This window comes from Musa acuminata, chromosome BXJ1-2 (genome assembly GCF_036884655.1).
Source record: "Musa acuminata AAA Group cultivar baxijiao chromosome BXJ1-2, Cavendish_Baxijiao_AAA, whole genome shotgun sequence".
Classification (NCBI taxonomy): domain Eukaryota; kingdom Viridiplantae; phylum Streptophyta; class Magnoliopsida; order Zingiberales; family Musaceae; genus Musa; species Musa acuminata.
Genome location: NC_088328.1, coordinates 21,185,744 through 21,202,878, shown reverse-complemented (window position 1 = coordinate 21,202,878; position 17,135 = coordinate 21,185,744). Strand labels below are relative to the sequence as shown.

The 17,135-nt window shown below is 36.2% G+C and overlaps 2 protein-coding genes across 3 annotated transcripts; both read left to right on the top strand.

The window, feature by feature from the left end:
- Positions 1–915: 915 nt before the first annotated feature.
- LOC103971989 (GATA transcription factor 20) lies at positions 916–7,636 on the top strand. 2 transcript variants are annotated; one of them, XM_009386179.3, is made up of 8 exons: positions 916–1,029; positions 1,244–1,691; positions 1,812–1,895; positions 1,983–2,095; positions 3,891–4,019; positions 4,700–4,805; positions 7,121–7,192; positions 7,343–7,636. In XM_009386179.3, exons 2-8 carry the CDS (start codon positions 1,281–1,283, stop codon positions 7,412–7,414), a joined length of 987 nt encoding a protein of 328 aa, XP_009384454.2. In that variant the 5' UTR covers positions 916–1,029; positions 1,244–1,280; the 3' UTR covers positions 7,415–7,636. The 2 variants fall into 2 exon arrangements, with proteins under 2 accessions (XP_009384454.2, XP_064947438.1); XM_065091366.1 differs by having other exon boundaries at positions 946–1,691; positions 7,346–7,636.
- Positions 7,637–8,170: 534 nt separating this feature from the next.
- Positions 8,171–16,932, top strand: LOC103971982 (mannosyl-oligosaccharide 1,2-alpha-mannosidase MNS1). The gene is made up of 14 exons (XM_009386158.3): positions 8,171–8,465; positions 8,921–8,968; positions 9,112–9,306; positions 9,432–9,544; positions 9,892–9,957; positions 10,176–10,347; positions 11,606–11,695; positions 12,354–12,481; positions 12,663–12,728; positions 12,927–13,035; positions 13,133–13,231; positions 14,513–14,593; positions 14,671–14,841; positions 16,497–16,932. The coding sequence occupies exons 1-14, from the start codon at positions 8,313–8,315 to the stop codon at positions 16,752–16,754; spliced, it is 1,749 nt and encodes a 582-aa protein (XP_009384433.2). The 5' UTR covers positions 8,171–8,312; the 3' UTR covers positions 16,755–16,932.
- Positions 16,933–17,135: the final 203 nt, after the last annotated feature.

Sequence of the window (17,135 nt, the reverse complement as noted above, 5' to 3'; positions counted from 1 at the left end):
AATTATAGTTTATATACAGATAATACCACAAACACTTGGTCGATGGCTTAATTAGTTACTTTCTCAATATCATTTTTGTCACCATTCCACCTCGTATATGACTGATCTATTAAGATTCATTGAGTCTTAAAAACACATGCCTAAGTCACTCAGGCAAACTTCTTTTGTTGTATTTGATCACTGATTCAAGCAGTCTACCATAGTTTTTTGCGTGTTTCATTTCCCTTAATTAATAGCAACCAGCTGAACATAAAGGTGGATGAAGGACACTCGAGCTTACAAGCAACAATTGACTAAATCCGAGGCTTGGATTCCAATCCAGAGACAGACATGAAAGGTTAGTTTTATCTAATTGGGAGGAGCATAAAATAGGATCAAGAGTAGTTTTCTTTATATATATATATACAAAGAAAAGTATGCTGTTTTAGTCTCCAATTTAACCTGATCTATCTTGACCCGAACCCGAGGATGGACGGCGAGGGTTTAGTCCCACGTTGATCAAGTGGTTCGATTCGATTGCGGAGCATCAATCCAGAGCGGATTTGGTTCAACCGGGTTCGCGTAAATATCCGCGTTGAGACAGTCGTTCTGCCGTTGATCCTCCTCCTTCATTCATCCTCTCCGTCCATATAATGAAGTGAACTTACAAGCGCATCTCACGACGCGTGGCAACTCTCGCACGACCGGCGTCGGTTGCCTCCGCATGCGAACGATTTCGTGCAAGTGTGTGCAAATATAAATATATGCGGGTAAATAATTTACCCTCCATAACGAATAATGAACGGTGGATCCTTCTACCGTATATAATATACTATGAAATTTTAGAATCAACATACTTCGCGGAAGGGATGAGCGTGGGTCGTCAGATCTTTATACGACCGCATAATTGTTCTATGTCAACATGCGCATTTTAGTTTATCGTCTTCTTCTCCTGTGTCCCCCCCCCGCCCCCCGGCTGCCTCTCTCTCTCTCTCTCCTCTCTCTCGTTCTAGGGTTTCCTCGGTCTTCGATTTGCTGAAGGAATTTAGGGTTCTTCTTCGATCCTTTTCTCGATTTGTTCCCTCTGAAACCTTTTTGATCGATTGGTGTCTCTGAGAGTAGTCGATTCGTCTCCCGACTACCCCGGTCTTCCATCGATCACACATATTAAGAAAAGCCCACATTTTTCTTCTCCTCAATTTCTTGTGAGTTTATCCCATGCTCTAAAGCGGTTTTGTTGGTGTGTTTCTCCAAAATTTACAAGGCTGGGGAGGATTCGAGCGCGCGAGAGAGATCTGGGGATGAGCGGAAACCCTAACCCAGCCGCCGACGCGAAGCCGGCGGGCGCCGGTCGATTCCGGGGCCTCGGCATGCACCATTTGGCGGATGAACACCATGTCCTGCCCTCCGTGATTCTTCCGGCTCAGATCGACGACCCCAGCGCTGTCGGCCGTAGCGGTGAGTTGATTGCGGCTGCCGACGCTCAGACCTTGCAGCAGTACCACGAAGCGGATCACAGCAGCGGCAGCCATGGCATGGAGGAGGATGGGGTTGGGGCCGTGGAGAACGAGGGAATGGAGACGGAAGAGCCGGCTGATCCGAGTCATCTCGGTGATGCCCAAGGTCTGATCGCGCCGCAAGTGGGCGGTAACCAGCTGACGCTCTCTTTCCAGGGAGAAGTCTTCGTTTTTGATTCCGTATCCCCAGAAAAGGTGGTATTTTTACCACGCGTACTTGATTCACTTAATTCAATTCTAAAGATCGAATCTTCAAAAGATACCTTTTAATATTCCGTGATTGTTGAAATTTCTCTTTTCTGTTGGATTCTACAGGTTCAAGCTGTGCTTTTGTTGCTAGGAGGTCGGGAGATGCAGACTAGCTTGAATCCTTTTCCATCATCTTCTCTGCAGAACAAGGCACTGTATTTGACTACAAGTTGTCAATTTGTTTCCTATGCGTGCATTTGCTGCTCCAACAGTTGAGTTACCTTTGATATGTGACAGCGCATGAATGTTCCACATAGAGTTGCATCCTTGATGCGGTTCCGGGAGAAGCGGAAAGAGCGGAATTTTGAAAAGAAAATACGTTACACTGTTCGCAAAGAGGTCGCGCTGAGGTAGGAGGGTGCATAATCTGAAGTCGTTACTGCTTTTTTTCTTGAAATGTTTCTTAAGAGACCGAGTTATGTTACCTCTTTTACCAATTTGGTATGTTGGTTCCTTTTTCTTAAAAACAACCATGATGGAGATCTTAATAGTCTTAGGAATGCTTATTAATTATATATTAGTTTACTGGTATTATTTTAATTACATCAAAACAGCAATCTATCACAATCAACAAATATGTTGGATGTGCTAATAATTGCCTTGTCATTTTGGTAGTTATGAAACTGACACAAATTCACGGAGATGTTTTTTTTGTTTGCCACTTTTGTTGAGAATTCATGTGTTAAATGTTACTCTTTTTAGGACTATGAAGGGTTTCCTGTAATTGTGGTGGCATTGGCATTACTTGGGTTTTGTATTTTCTACTTTTGGAATTTCAAACTTACAAATGCCTGAAATATTATTTTTGGTAACATCATTTTTTAAAATGAAACACAGCGTTTTTCAACATCTAACTTTTCAAGAAACAAATTCATGATGCAGATGAAAAAAAAAATCGTCTTACTTCCTCTTGAACCAGCTTACTGTTTGCAATGGAGGATGGAGGCCATAGAGTTCAGATGTTTGGTTTGTCTACAACATCCTATTAGAGCCCTTAGTCATTGTTCAGAGACCTGCCACTCTTTTTAGTCATTTGTTGAAACTGGAGTCTTCTTCTGGTAAATTCACCTAATTAGTAATGATAATAAAAGATGCGACTGTCCTTTTATAGCATATCCTCATTTTTATATTATTAAAAATAGGTGGTGACCATCAAATGGACCTTCTAAGATGGACAGTTATACATGTCGTTTGTTGTATATATTTTTAAGAGCAGGAAAAAAGATAACAGCATGGAGCATGACCTGAACTTTTGGTAAGTGAAGTATATTGTTGCCAATCATTGTTTAGTAAAGTTTTCATTGCATTCTTTAAGTGTATTAATGTTGATGTGCAGGATTGTCTTAACTAAAATATTTATAAGAGAAAAATAATTTAGAAAATTTAGCAATCATTTTCACCATATAAATTAAAAAGGTGCCACTTCAAGTTCTTCAGTTGGATAACTAGTAAAGAGTGTGAATCAAAAAGAAAAACTCAATTTGGCTGGAAAAGCTTTAGCAGCCATCGAAATTACTTTAATGTATTGGTGTTTTCTCTGTATATCCATGTAAATAAAATTTTGTGTATGATTCTTGGGAACATATTGACTTGTATGCACTTTTCATTGGTTTGTATAAAAGAATATATAGGTGCATAGTGTTTATATGCACCTATAATAAGAATAAATTCATGTAATATATACATATATATATGTATACATACATATACATACATACATATATAAATAAATAAATATATGTATATATGTATATATATATATATATATATATATATATATATATATATGTATGTATATATATATGTATGTATGTATGTATGTATGTATATGTGTTTATGTATGTATGTATGTATGTATGTATGTATGTATGTAAAGACTATTAGTTGTTTGAACTTTGAATGATCCATTTCAGGTTTATACCCCCAGGCCATGTAGGTTTCTTGCATAAATCACTGATATGTGCTATGTGCTCTAGCACATTATATTGTGGGATGTGAGGTGTGAGCCATGGCTTAATGACCACCATGTGCCACTTGTTGCAGAAATGGAAAACCAGTCTTTTGCTCATTTGGCTTGTTCTCTGTTTTCCTTACTGTTCATTTTATATGATGATTTTTAATTTCTTTTTCCAACTTGTAATACAGGATGCAACGAAATAGGGGTCAATTTACATCATCTAAATCGAAGACTGAAGATTCCACAGGTGGTGCTACCACTTCTGATGCTAACCAAAATTGGGGTTCTCCAGAGAATAAGATCCCAGCGGCATCTGCGTAGGCATCTTTACTTTAACAATGTCTAGTTAAATACTCACCGTCCATAACTTGGATTCTGCTTTTCTGTTTTCAGATTGATTTCATATTTCTGGATTTTTCAGAAGTGTGAAATATTAGGAGGTGATGTGTTTTAGAAGGTATTCAGTTGTCTTAATTAGTTTGTTTAAAATAAAAATGGTTTACGCTGATAATGAAGAATGACTGAGATTAGAAATTCTCTAATCAGTTAAAGCATTTGTAAGACACATTTAATGTATTTCTTATTAAAAGAGCCAAATATCCAAATGTTGATCTGAAAACTTGAAGGCATTTAAAATAATGAAAAAAATCATGATGTTGCAATACATCCAACTTAATTTTATTGAATGAGGATGTGAAGAAAAATACATAAGAACAAAACATATTAATTGTTAAGTTCAGTTTAATATATTTAGTTCAGTTGTTAGGCCAGTGTGTTCTTATACATCAAATGTTAACTGTTTCAATTTGCCAGTTGATTTATTTCATTTTAATATCCATGTGATAAGTAACATTTGAGAAAATGATATTCAGCTAGTGATTGCTAATTTCTAATGACTATTTATCTTGTACATTTAAGCATAATTGATTATGTATAGAATATTGGAAATTGCTTCAACCTCAAATACCTGACATAATTGTTTTCTGAATTTGCACAGATGTCACCACTGTGGCATCAATGCAAAGTCTACGCCGATGATGCGCCGTGGGCCTGATGGACCGAGGACTTTATGTAATGCATGTGGACTTGTGTGGGCAAACAAGGTAGACTCTCAGAATATGCTAATTGTCTTGGATCTCATGTCTTCTTAGCTTTCTTCTTGAGTAATAATTCTTGTTTGATTCACTGGGCCTCTTTTTGCTGGTATTGATGCATTGTTTTAGATAAACTTATGCTTATTTAACTATTGATTCAAAACATTTTTCTTAAGAATATTGTATCTTTTATGCAATTATAATTATCTGAAGCTGACATTAAGTTGTTTTAGCTGTATAAAATAAATTTATATGAGATAGTTGTCAATCCTCGATAAGTTATTTCTTATTCTACTATTTACATGCTTGTTGGAATGGATTGTCAAATTGTGTTAAAATGTCCATATGTTTTGATTCTTTAAATTGAGTGATATATTGTTTTTTTTTTCTTTTATATTTAACATCGTCAAGCATATTTGCATTTTATTTTGAATCATATTGGTTTGTAATTATATGGTTGCTTTTCCTGACAAAACGAGTTCATCCTTGATCAGTGTAGAGAACAGGTGGGATGAAGTTGGGGCATACGTATCCTACTTTCCTTGTTTTACTTCTTTTTATTGTTCATCAAACTTAGCTTAAAAAACCAGTGGACCACAATCTGGATTTAACCAGCTGGAGCTGATCTCGGGATAGCGGAGGCACCAGCAACAGGTTTGGTTTTATGAGAGACGTTTATGGATAAACAAATCTGGATGAATTGTTTGGATAGGTTGATCCTGATGGATTCAGCATTTAGAGCTTGAGATTGTGCATTGTTATGAAGAAAGAGGGAGGGAGGGAGGGATTGGTCCATTGACTGGACATGCTAACTCCTCTTTGATGATTTGAATAATTTTTTTGTTCAGAGACTATAGTAGGTGGCATTACACAGACAATACAGAAAGTTCTTGAGAATATGAGAAAAGGAGCCAGTACTTGAAAGAAAAGCAGAAAACCTGATTGAATAAAAGATATATTTTTCTTTACTGGTTAAATATTGACTATATATTCATTGTTGCATTGGTTTTTATGTACATGTAAAAACTAAAAATTAGGTTTGTTTCTATTTAGTGAAATAAAATTTATTTTTGACAAAGTTTTTTGTAATATATTACATTTCTATGATTCTCTAACATCTAAAACATCAGTTGTTTTTTGTGTTTTCTATAATTTTCGTTTTTTCTTATCGTTATTGGTTACACATTTTACTAGATTACACATTTCACATATTTTCATGTTTGATGTTTTTTCTATAGCTAACATTCTATTTGTTTGATATGTCCATTTTTTAATTTTGTTGAATTTATTTTACCTTGAGTTGTAATTCATCATTTAGATATGACTCCATTGAAACCTTTCCCAATCCTGATTTTGATTCCAATCTTGATCTCTATTTTTTAAACCTTTGTTGTCAAGTGTTATTGTTTTTTGTTATTCCATTCATTTTTTCATTTTTTGTAGTGAGCTTCTCGTTTTGATTTCTTTGTTCAAAGGGTGTTTATACTTCTCATATGTGCCGTACATATTAATTAGCATACGATAAAAACATGACCATCATGCCTTTTCTTAATATTGACATTGCTTACTGTTCTTGTGTTATGTATACAGTGACATTGCATTTTAGTGTGCCTGTGAGAGTTGTCATATTTATACAAGTGTGGCATCTTTCTCATTCTATAAAAATCCTGAGAAAGCTTGAATCCGAGCATAGTTTTTTGAATATTTCATTTCTGTTCTTTTGTCATGTAACACATTTGATTATTTTAACATTATCAAGGAACATCTTTTTGGCAGTTAAAGTTTCATCACATGAAGTTGTCAATTTTTACCTTGCATATTCTGTTGTGAGCAAAGTTTTACAAAAATGTCTTAGTGACTCTCTCCAGTTCCATAGCATGCCTAACATTCTAGTGATTCAATAGTGAACTCATTGTCAATCTAGTAAATTGAAATTAGCTTGAATTTTTGTTGTAGACTATGATATTAGTTAATTACACTATATTGCCCTTGAGAATTTTGCCCTGAACAAAAAAAAATCACTGAACTTAGGTTGAAGAAATGGAACCAAAGTAACTTTTAGGGTGTTGCATAATCTGCTTGGGTAGATACTATGATATGATGAGGAATGGTTAGTTTTATTTCTCGGAAAGAGAGGTAACAGGTAATGTTTTGAGGGAAGAATTTGTCAATATGCATTTGCATTCTATTTAGCTATTTTCCACGCCAATATTAAGTGGAAAATGATAAAATAGGTTTGAAAATTAAGTTTTCCTTTTTGTGTGCGTGTATGAGTGTATGACTTGCCTTTCAATTAACCTTAGATCATGTTGCTGTATTTGCAGGGAATAATGAGGGATCTATCGAAAAATCCATCTCCAGCTATTCTCAATGCTTCGCCAGAACCAAAAGAAGGGGTAAGTGATCTCGACATCGCTGTACAGAGAGATCAAATCTCTGAACATCCTTGTATCTCTCTTGGCCTTCTGCATTTCTTTCATGGAATTATATAACCCGACAATATCGCATTTAATCTGATCATCCCCTTCGTTTACTCATCTTTGCAGCAGAACAACTCTGCCGAAGCTGCCATCGCCCAGTCGATCGCTGTGGCAGCCAATGGTCATGACACATCATGAGAGGTGCTGTGCCATCAGAACCGAAGCCTCCAGTGAAGAAGAGATGGCTGGTTGAACAGGGGAATTAATCCTCCTTGGCCCTTCCAGATTGTGTAATGTTATTTAACATGTACCATATTCTGAGAGTTAATATTAGGATCTTTCTGGCTCCTTGTTGGTATTAATACTAAGGCAACCTTGTTACAGTTAAATGTTAATTTGTGGGTGATTCATCTTGCAAAATATCACTGTGATCTTTTCTTTTTCGTTCACTATGGAGAAGTGTTCTGCCGGTATTTGAAGGGCACTTCCTCGATCGTGGTGCTTTGATTTGCGTGGATGGAAGCCTTGATTGGAATCTTCAAGATTCACGCAAGACGCTGTGTGACTTTAACAAAAAATTAAATTACATTATCATGCATTTATATATATATATATATATATATATATATATATATATATATATATATATATTCTTCCATAATTACTGATTTTTATATTTATTTCTCCAAATATAAGTTATGAAATCTAAAAACTAGCATATTTAAATCGCATTAGCAAAAATTCCAATTGACATCAATATCCTTTAGTTATTCTACATTTTTGATGTATTACGACATAAAGCTAATGATAAATATGTGATAATAATGGTAAAGGAAAAGAAATAGAAATAATGATAATAATAATAATCTCGCCGTACAAGTTAAGTTGTGGTGGGGCCCGAAGACTTCGTCCAGAGAGGGATCGGGAACGAGTCAAGTCTTCCTTCAAAAGCGACCCCAGCGGAAGAAACTCGTGTTCTTCGTCTACCCAATTCCGGGCCGCGGCGCAGATCCGATCGCGGGGGGAGAGAGGGCTGAGAGGGAAGACGAGTTCTAGGTTTCTGATCGGGGGCAGGGTTCCGTCGTCGGGGGATGCGATGGCCCGACGGTCCTCCTCCTCCAGCCGGTGGCGGTACCTCCACCCCGCCTACTACCTGAAGCGGCCGAAGCGGCTCGCCTTCCTCTTCATCGTGTTCGTCGTCGCCACCTTCGCTGTCTGGGACCGGCAATCCCTAGTCCGGGAGCACGAGGTCTCCCCTGGCTTTCTTCTGCCCTTCTCCGTTCTTGCTCAGATTTTGGATCTCGGGCTAGGTTTTGAGTTCTTTAATTTCTTAGGAAGATCTGTGTTTCAGTCACTTTATGTCGATTGGATTTATTATAAACAAGTTTTCGATGGAGCCCTTTATTCTCTGATTGATATTTTTGCATTTTGATCATGCATTACCGGGTGTTGTTAGGGGATCTGATGGTGTTGTTCCTGATGACTAGTTCAATAAAAATGACTCCTTTTGGCTATTCTAGACTCTAGACCTAAATGGATGTTACGAAGAATACATTTTCATATATACATGCTTCAATCAGGAGATTATACGCCATGTTTCTTGTCTGCCTGTGAAATTGCTCCGTCTTTAAATATTCAAATAAGTGAGTACGTCATATAAGTGCTACCAGACTACTAGGAAGTCTAATATGATGTAACGTGCAGGCAGAGATCACCAAACTTCAGGAACAATTGAACAGATTGCAGGATCAGGTAAATACCATTTCTTTTATTATTATTATTATTATTATTATTATTATTATTATCATCATTATCATTATTATTATTATTATTATTCCTATTGTGCCTTTAGCTGAATGATTCTTGGATGTTTCTTCAACTGTTGCTTCCTGTAGGTGCGGAATGCAGGCGATTCGAAACAGTTGAGGGAAGACTCTACTCATACAACTGACAAAGTTACTCACAATGATAATGTCTGGGAAAGTGAAATTGATCCCATTAACAATCAACGTAGAGAAAAAGTTAAAGAGGCTATGCTTCATGCATGGAACTCATATGTAAAGTATGCTTGGGGCCAAGATGAACTTCAGGTTGGTTGTTTAACACAGTAGCATCGAGAGATCTGAGTTTATTCAATCATGAATCAACTACTTCCCTTAGTTTTCAGTCTAAAGCTTCAACATCAATTACATGATGTCTTTCCTTCTGTGACCAGCCTCAAACAAAGAATGGTGTAAATAGTTTTGGTGGTCTTGGAGCAACTCTTGTGGACTCTCTTGATACACTGTACATAATGGGCTTAAAAGATGAATTTCAGAAAGCTAGAGAGTAAGTTGTAACAGCACCATGTTAGTTTTTTTAGTTCATTTAATTTGCTGCGAGCTTTCCTTCTGTTTGTGTTAAGTGTGTTTCCACTTTTGGCTTTGTTTTTTATATTTGCCTGTTATGAGCAAATGTTTTGACAATTTGTGCACTTCTGTACTTTCCCTTGAGAAAAAAACAAATAGGAACTTTTTCATGTGTTATGTGTGAAACAAAATAATATCAAAGAAAACTTTATGAGATTATTTATACAAAAACAAAAATATACATAGCAACTAATTTTACTCTACATTTGATTTGAAAATTTGTTGCTTGTTTAAGTTTTCTTCTAACTCACTGGTGGTCTATGACAGGTGGGTTGCAACTTCGTTAGATTTCAACAAAGACTATGTAGCAAGTGTTTTCGAGACAACCATAAGGTGGCGTTATAAGGTTTAATTTTATGATTTGTTATCTTTTTTTCTAGGTATTGTGTCGAACATATTTACCTTTGATATATCCAATTATAGTTCTGCCTAATTTATATTATAAAATGCATCATGCCATTGCAGGATAAGAGAGCTAAGTGGCCTTGTTAATTTTCTCCAAGTGTATATATTTTCTCATATCTAGCCCATATTATTTATTCAAATTTCAGAGTTGTTGGTGGACTTCTTAGTGCTTATGACCTTTCTGGGGACAAGATATTTCTGGAGAAAGCGAAAGACATTGCTGATAGGTTGCTACCTGCATGGGACACACCAACTGGCATTCCATACAATAGAATCAACTTGGCTCATGGCAATCCTCATAACCATGGATGGACTGGGGTACATCTTGAAATCCGTTTTGTTATTCTTTGAAATGTGTGATCAAAATTTTTCTTATGTTAAATAATATGTTAATAGTTAACATATTGAATTTTGTAATTTCAGAACTCTATTCTTCATATCAGGTTCTTAACTTGTAGTTTTGATGTTGAAATTCATAAATGAATAGCAATATTTTCTCGACTAAGGAAGCTGTTGTTTAGTCCATATGGAGAAGTTTTCCTAGGGGACGTTTACTTTGAGCTTCTGTCAGCATTTTTGTTTAATCTTGTCAATGTTCAATTACTTAATTTTCAAATATTTGAAACTTGGAATTGTCTACATTATAATTTCGTTAGTACGAAAATATGAATTCAATGAATGTGAGAAGGTTAGGTTAGATATGGTATATTTTCATGGTGACTCCTAGGATATAATCATTAATCGTTATTTTATACATCGATTTCACGACTTCTTTACCTGTAATTATCTTGATAATTGGAAATCCATAATATGAAACATGTAACTCAATTAATAGCATCATTCATAAGAACTTATTGAAATAGATATTAGATCTTTTGCTATTCTTAGAGTTCTTTTAGTGTCTTTGTCTGGGTTTTTAATTTCGAATGATACCACCCATACTGGGCGGTACCGTCGATTAGGGTTGTTTCCGCCTCATTACCACGCGAAATCGGTCGGTGACGGTTGATTTCGACCTTCGTCGCCCGCTATAGTACGGTATTAGCCGAGGGAGAAGGAAGAAGGGAGAAGAAAAGGGAGAACCTGAAGATCCGACGTTGCTCTCCCTCTCTGGATGCTGCAGATGAGATGTCACCTCCTCGTCTGAGGCTACGTGGTCTCGGCGTTGTTGGTGACTTCTCCTCATTCGTGCGGGGAGAAGAAGCCTCGGTGACGACGTCGTCGAGGCTTCACGGGGAGAAGAAACGAGGCGACGTTGCCCTTTATTTTTAATCTTTTAACTTTTTTATTATATATATACACACACACTGAGTGGTACGCCAAAGCATACCACTCAGTATACTCGTACCATACCATACCGAGCTGATCTCGATATTTCGATATGGTACGAAATTGCGAACCTTGGTCTTCGTTCCTTATGTTTCAGATAATTCATGATTGTGGCTAATTTCTTCTATTTGAGTTTCACTGCTTTCTGCATGTTGTTCTGTGGTCATGATTGATTATTTGATCTTTGACTTGCCTTTTACTGATAATTTCCTTATGTAATATGTTTGCTTTGATATTCTTTTTGCAGGGAGAAAGCATTTTAGCAGATTCTGGAACTGAGCAGCTCGAATTTATAGCTTTGTCCCAAAGGACAGGAGACCCCAAATACCAGCAGAAGGTACTTCTATTAAACTTTGGTTTACCATTCACAATACGAGTTGGTTTGTCAAGGCACTTCTAAGCAGGTAGTTGCACTCCTGTATATTGGCTAGGACTCTGCATCTCTTTGATGGATTACATTAAGTTGGTTGTTGTTTCTAGTAGATCCTTTTTTGTAGCTTTTTCAACTCAGTGATATCTGGAAAAGGGTTGTGATGATCATTACAGTAATAACTGATTTGACTTGTTTGTTTCAACTGTTGAGCCACATTTTTAGGATTTTAATGGATTGTTGTAGATAAACTTTGCAGTGGATTATCTCTAATCAGTATGTATCTACACTTTTTTTGGTTTCATCCCATGATAAATAATGTTGACTAGGTATATCATCGTCAACAATAACAACAAAGTCGTAATGTCCGAATTATTTATTGTTTCTAGTAAAATCTATTTAGTGACTTTACACATATGATACTTTATTGATTTAATTGTTTGTCAAGGGGCAGCCTCTCAGTATGCCATTTAAGAGAGATGTGAATTATAGCTAGCAATTTTTTTTTTGTTGATCCGATTGTTTCAGAAATGCTTTTATGACATGGTTGTTGATTTTGTACAAAGGATGGTAAAGAAAGATCTTAGTACTGGAACCTCTTTGTATCATTTTGCCATTTTCACAGGCGGAGAAGGTCATCAGGCAACTGCAGAAGACATATCCTAGCGATGGTTTACTTCCCATATATATAAATCCTCATTCAGGAGCAGCAGCATCATACTCAACAGTTACATTTGGTGCAATGGGTGATAGGTGATACAAGCTTTCTTCATCTGTAATGTTATGGACTGGCTATAATTGTGATTGTTGAGTTTTGTTACTTCATCTGTCCTTGAATTGTTCTCTGTCTTCTTCATTATTCGTTTGTCATACTGTTAAAATCTCACTATCTGATGTAGAATGTATTCTATTTGTAAACTTAATCTGTTTGCAGTTTCTATGAGTATTTACTTAAAGTGTGGATACAAGGAAACAAAACAGAAGCTGTCAAGCATTATAGGTTGGTGGTTTATGTTATTGCATATCAATGCTCTGAAGTCCTTTTATCATAAAACTTATTATGGCATATCTGTATTTGTTACCTTTGATTTTTTTGGGGATATGAATGCCTGTCAGCAAGCATTTCTGAACCTCTAGTTCTACGGTAGGAATTATAGTGGCAGATAACTCACTAATAATATGAATAATTATATCACAGAGAAATGTGGGAAACATCAATGGAAGGTTTGTTGAGCCTGATTAGGAAATCAACTCCATCTTCTTTTTCATATATCTGTGAGAAAAATGGTGGCTCTCTTTCCAACAAGGTATGCTTCTTACTTGCCTTAAGGAAAAATAACCTAAATCATGTTGTTCTAAGTTTGCAGTTTATTTATTTTAACATTGTATTTCTTATTGAAGCAGATGGATGAACTGGCATGCTTTGTTCCGGGCATGTTAGCTTTAGGATCCTCTGGATATGGCTCTGAAAAAGCTGAAAAGATTTTATCTCTTTCAAAAGAGGTACTTCTTTTGGACCATATATTTTAGTCTCCTTGTCCCTTCATTTACATAAAATCTAGTTCAATTTTATGGTCATTTATCCTATATGAAGCACCATGGTCCTGCAAAACTATGTTTCAGCCAGATCCATGTAATACCCAAGTGCAGGAATAGCTAGTCTACTAATTGTAGATTTGTGAATTATTTTACATGATTAATTGTGAATCTAAAGCCAAAATGTTCTACCTAGAATGCTGCATCTTAACTGTTCCTTTTTCCTTTTTCTATTTTGGCCTTCTCTTGATGCTTTGATTTGATTGTTCAGTCAAGCATTCTCTATGTTGCAAAGTTTGGTCAAGCAAGACTTCAACTTTTTTTACCCTCTTCTAATTTGGGTATATGGATCATTGTGGTTTTCGGATGCTTTATTTATTTTTTTACAAGGGACTGTTTCTTATAAAAAAATTCTTTGCTTCTAAGTGAAAATCATCTTAGGTGGATAAAAGTTGATTTTCTTTTCTGTTGCATCCTCTAACAAGTCATTCATCAAACACCAATTCTAAAAAGGTAAAAGATAATCACTTTGATCTTTCCAAGCTGTAGCATTACGTACATAGTTGCTAAAAGTTGCAAATGTTTATAACTTTATATATTCACTTTTAACTTCCCTTTAATTCTCAACATGTTGAATCATGTGGTGAAATAGCCTATGATTGTCAAGATTTTAACTTATAATTTTGACTAGTCATAGAACGACTTACATGAAAATGACTATCTGCTGTTATCTGTAGTGCACTATAGTTTGAGAATATCATATTTGGTGATTTGTAATTGTGATTTGTGATAACAAAAAAAAAGAGAGGTAGCGGTTTACCTTGTGGCGGCGGATTTCTGATGTTCAAGTCCACTTATCTTCAGCCTGTGAACTTAACTGTTATACCTTATAGTTGGGCTGTAGATTATAAAAGACAGATCTGGCTTTCACAACATACTTCGATAAGTTATTTATTTAATGATATGCAGCTGTTCAAGTCCGCTTATCTTCAGCCTGTGAACTTAACTGTTATACCTTAAAGTTGGGCTGTAGATTATAAAAGACAGATCTGGCTTTCACAACATACTCCGATAAATTTTTTGCAGCTGATACTTTAAATTGAAAAGCGATTTTTAATAACAGATGGCCGTTTTTCTAAAATGAAGATGATAAATCCAATTCTCTTAAACTTTTCTTTTTCAAATCATGCTTGATCTAGTGTTTTGCTTTTTAGCCTTTTATTTCCAATTAGTGTGTTGTTCGTGCAGCTTGTTTGGACTTGCTATAATTTCTATCAATCAACTCCAACAAAATTAGCAGGAGAAAACTACTTCTTTCATGGTGGACAGGTCAGATTACTGTTTGTTTGTAACTTCTCTTTCAAGTCATGTTATCTGTCTACAATGCTTCTGATATATTATTGCAGGACATGAGTGTTGGCACTTCATGGAATATACTGAGACCTGAGACTGTTGAGTCACTTGTGTACCTATGGCGTTTCACTGGGAACAAAACATACCAAGAATGGGGTTGGAACATATTTCAAGCATTTGAAAAGAATTCTCGTATCGATTCTGGTTATGTTGGACTGAAGGATGTAAGTCTTACCATATCAATAACATAGGATGTTTATGTGGAAGAATTACTCAGTGGTTATTTTTCAGAAATTTATCATGCATTACTTGATAAAATGCACCCATATATTGATTTGGGATAAGGAAGGTAAATGAGTTCCCATCGACCTTGGAGCTCACTGAAGTATGAAAATTGACAAATAGTTACTGCATTTGTTGTGGTAGCTGATTGAAGTTGGGTTTCTTATGAAAGCTTGCGCAAGTTAAGGTCAAATCAATATAGTATCACAGCCATGTAACTGTAGACCTAGGAATTTTCTGGTTTGCAACTAGAAAGGAATGTAGTTGTTATCTGAATTGCTAGAGATTGTACAAATATTTCTGAATAACAATATCTTAAAGAAGAGGTAAGACAAAAAGGAAAGATGGTATAGGTCCAGAATCACTTCAGTAGGGCCTTCTACTGATATACATTGACACCACTGTTACCTGGAAAAAAAACACATCCAGGCACTCCATCCCTCATCAGTTCATATCCGTGCCTGCTGCCATTAGCCTTCTTCTTGGTTAGAGGAGAATGAAAAAGAGAACAGGAGAGGAAGAAAGAGAGTAAGAAGAGCCATGTTGTCATTGCTGCTCTCTGCATTGGCTCTGCTAAACTGAGAGAGAAGCTTGGGAGAGATGTAAATCAGGGGCTGCTTTCTGGACCATAGGATTAAGTGGGTTAAAATGCCAACCTTGGGGAGTAGGTTTTTGTTTCTTTTAGAATATACACTGTTTTGTATCGCAGAGTTTTCCTTCCTGTCTTTATCATTCTATGTTTCCAGTTAGAAGACTGCTAGGTATGTGTCTTAACCTTCTTTTGACTGCCTTCTTTTTGGCTTCACTGGATCATTTTCCATGTTTGTGCTGTAGCTCTTACTGCTACAGCTGCATTATTCCCTTAGGTGGACTGCTATTAGAGCAAATTACCATATACATGTGATGCAGCTGCAAGACCTTTGCTTAGGTATCCAGTCGAATAAGATGAGTTTTGCAGGAAGCAGAGTCAGAAACAATTTGTAGGTTAGATTCTTCAGTTTGGTTAGGATTGAACAAATTCATCATCGAATTTCTTTCAATATGGGATGACTTACTGAAATATCTTTAGGTTTATTACAGGATGATTTATGGATTAAGCAAAATTTTGGAATGTCTGTTGAACATATTATCAGGTTTTTCATCTTCTTTGTCCCTTTTGTTTTTTCCACAAAGATTTATTTTTTACTTCTTTAGGGGGTTTTGTTTTGCTGGTATTGCAACATGCTGAACAGTATCAAATGGAACATTCTGACAGCCAGCTGACACTTTTGGTGTCACAAGAAATTCAATTCATGCTCTCAGGCTTTGTCGGACTGCTTTCAGGCTCTGTTTGATTCTTTTCACTTGTATATGGTAGCTTGACAGGGTTGATGATGGTTTTGTTTTTCCCTTCATACGTATTTTGAAGATAGCTCTATTCTGGTACTTCTGTTCATGCTTTTGATACATGAACTCCTCTTTACCAGAATTATCTAACTTCATGGTGGACTACCTCAGTGACCGCTCTATAAGTTCAAATATCGTTTGAGATGAATAAAACCACCCTTTCTGCATCTCCTTAATCATCTGGACTTATGTTCTGCCATTCTGTTTCCAGGTCAACACGGGTGTGAAGGACAACATGATGCAGAGCTTCTTCCTTGCAGAAACACTCAAGTACCTCTACCTTTTGTTCTCACCACCGTCGGTCATCTCATTCGATGAGTGGGTTTTCAACACTGAAGCCCATCCTTTGAAAATTACACCCAGAAATGATAAAGTCGAGAACGACGAAGGAGCAGAGGCAAAACCACACTCGAAAGCAGTCATTAGGCCATTTGGGAGAAAGCAGGGAAGAATATCGGATCATAATTGACACAGTTTTGTAACACAGACTTTTATTTATGAAACAGATGCCCCTCCTTTGGTTTATTTAGAACAGATAAACACCTATAGCTTCAAAAATTTTACTTAATTGAAATGAGGGGCTTATCTCTGTTTTGCTTGGCATGGTATTTTCATTATAAGATTAATCCGAATGTTATTTGGAATAATGCTTGATGTTGCAGGAGAGACTTGTTTTGTCTCCATGAATCTGATTAGATCTTGGAATTTAGAATTGTTTTAACTTACGAAGGTTAAGTGCTACGGCTAAAAGACCAATCGGTATCGAAGATTCTATTGCTTAAAATTTTTTGTTGCTTAGACCACATAAATCTACAGATTAGTAGTGTTGTGAATATGAATTGTGAAATAT

What these genes read in the sequence shown, in the direction of transcription:
- LOC103971989 (XM_009386179.3), top strand. Translation starts at nt 1,281, where the DNA reads ATGAGCGGAAACCCTAACCCAGCCGCCGACGCGAAGCCGGCGGGCGCC. An exon ending in CATCTTCTCTGCAGAACAAG is followed by an intron (nt 1,896 to 1,982) that starts GCACTGTATTTG and finishes GATATGTGACAG; the next exon opens with CGCATGAATGTTCCACATAG. An exon ending in CGCAAAGAGGTCGCGCTGAG is followed by an intron (nt 2,096 to 3,890) that starts GTAGGAGGGTGC and finishes CTTGTAATACAG; the next exon opens with GATGCAACGAAATAGGGGTC.
- LOC103971982 (XM_009386158.3), top strand. Translation starts at nt 8,313, where the DNA reads ATGGCCCGACGGTCCTCCTCCTCCAGCCGGTGGCGGTACCTCCACCCC. An exon ending in CCCTAGTCCGGGAGCACGAG is followed by an intron (nt 8,466 to 8,920) that starts GTCTCCCCTGGC and finishes TGTAACGTGCAG; the next exon opens with GCAGAGATCACCAAACTTCA. An exon ending in ACTTCTTTCATGGTGGACAG is followed by an intron (nt 14,594 to 14,670) that starts GTCAGATTACTG and finishes ATATTATTGCAG; the next exon opens with GACATGAGTGTTGGCACTTC.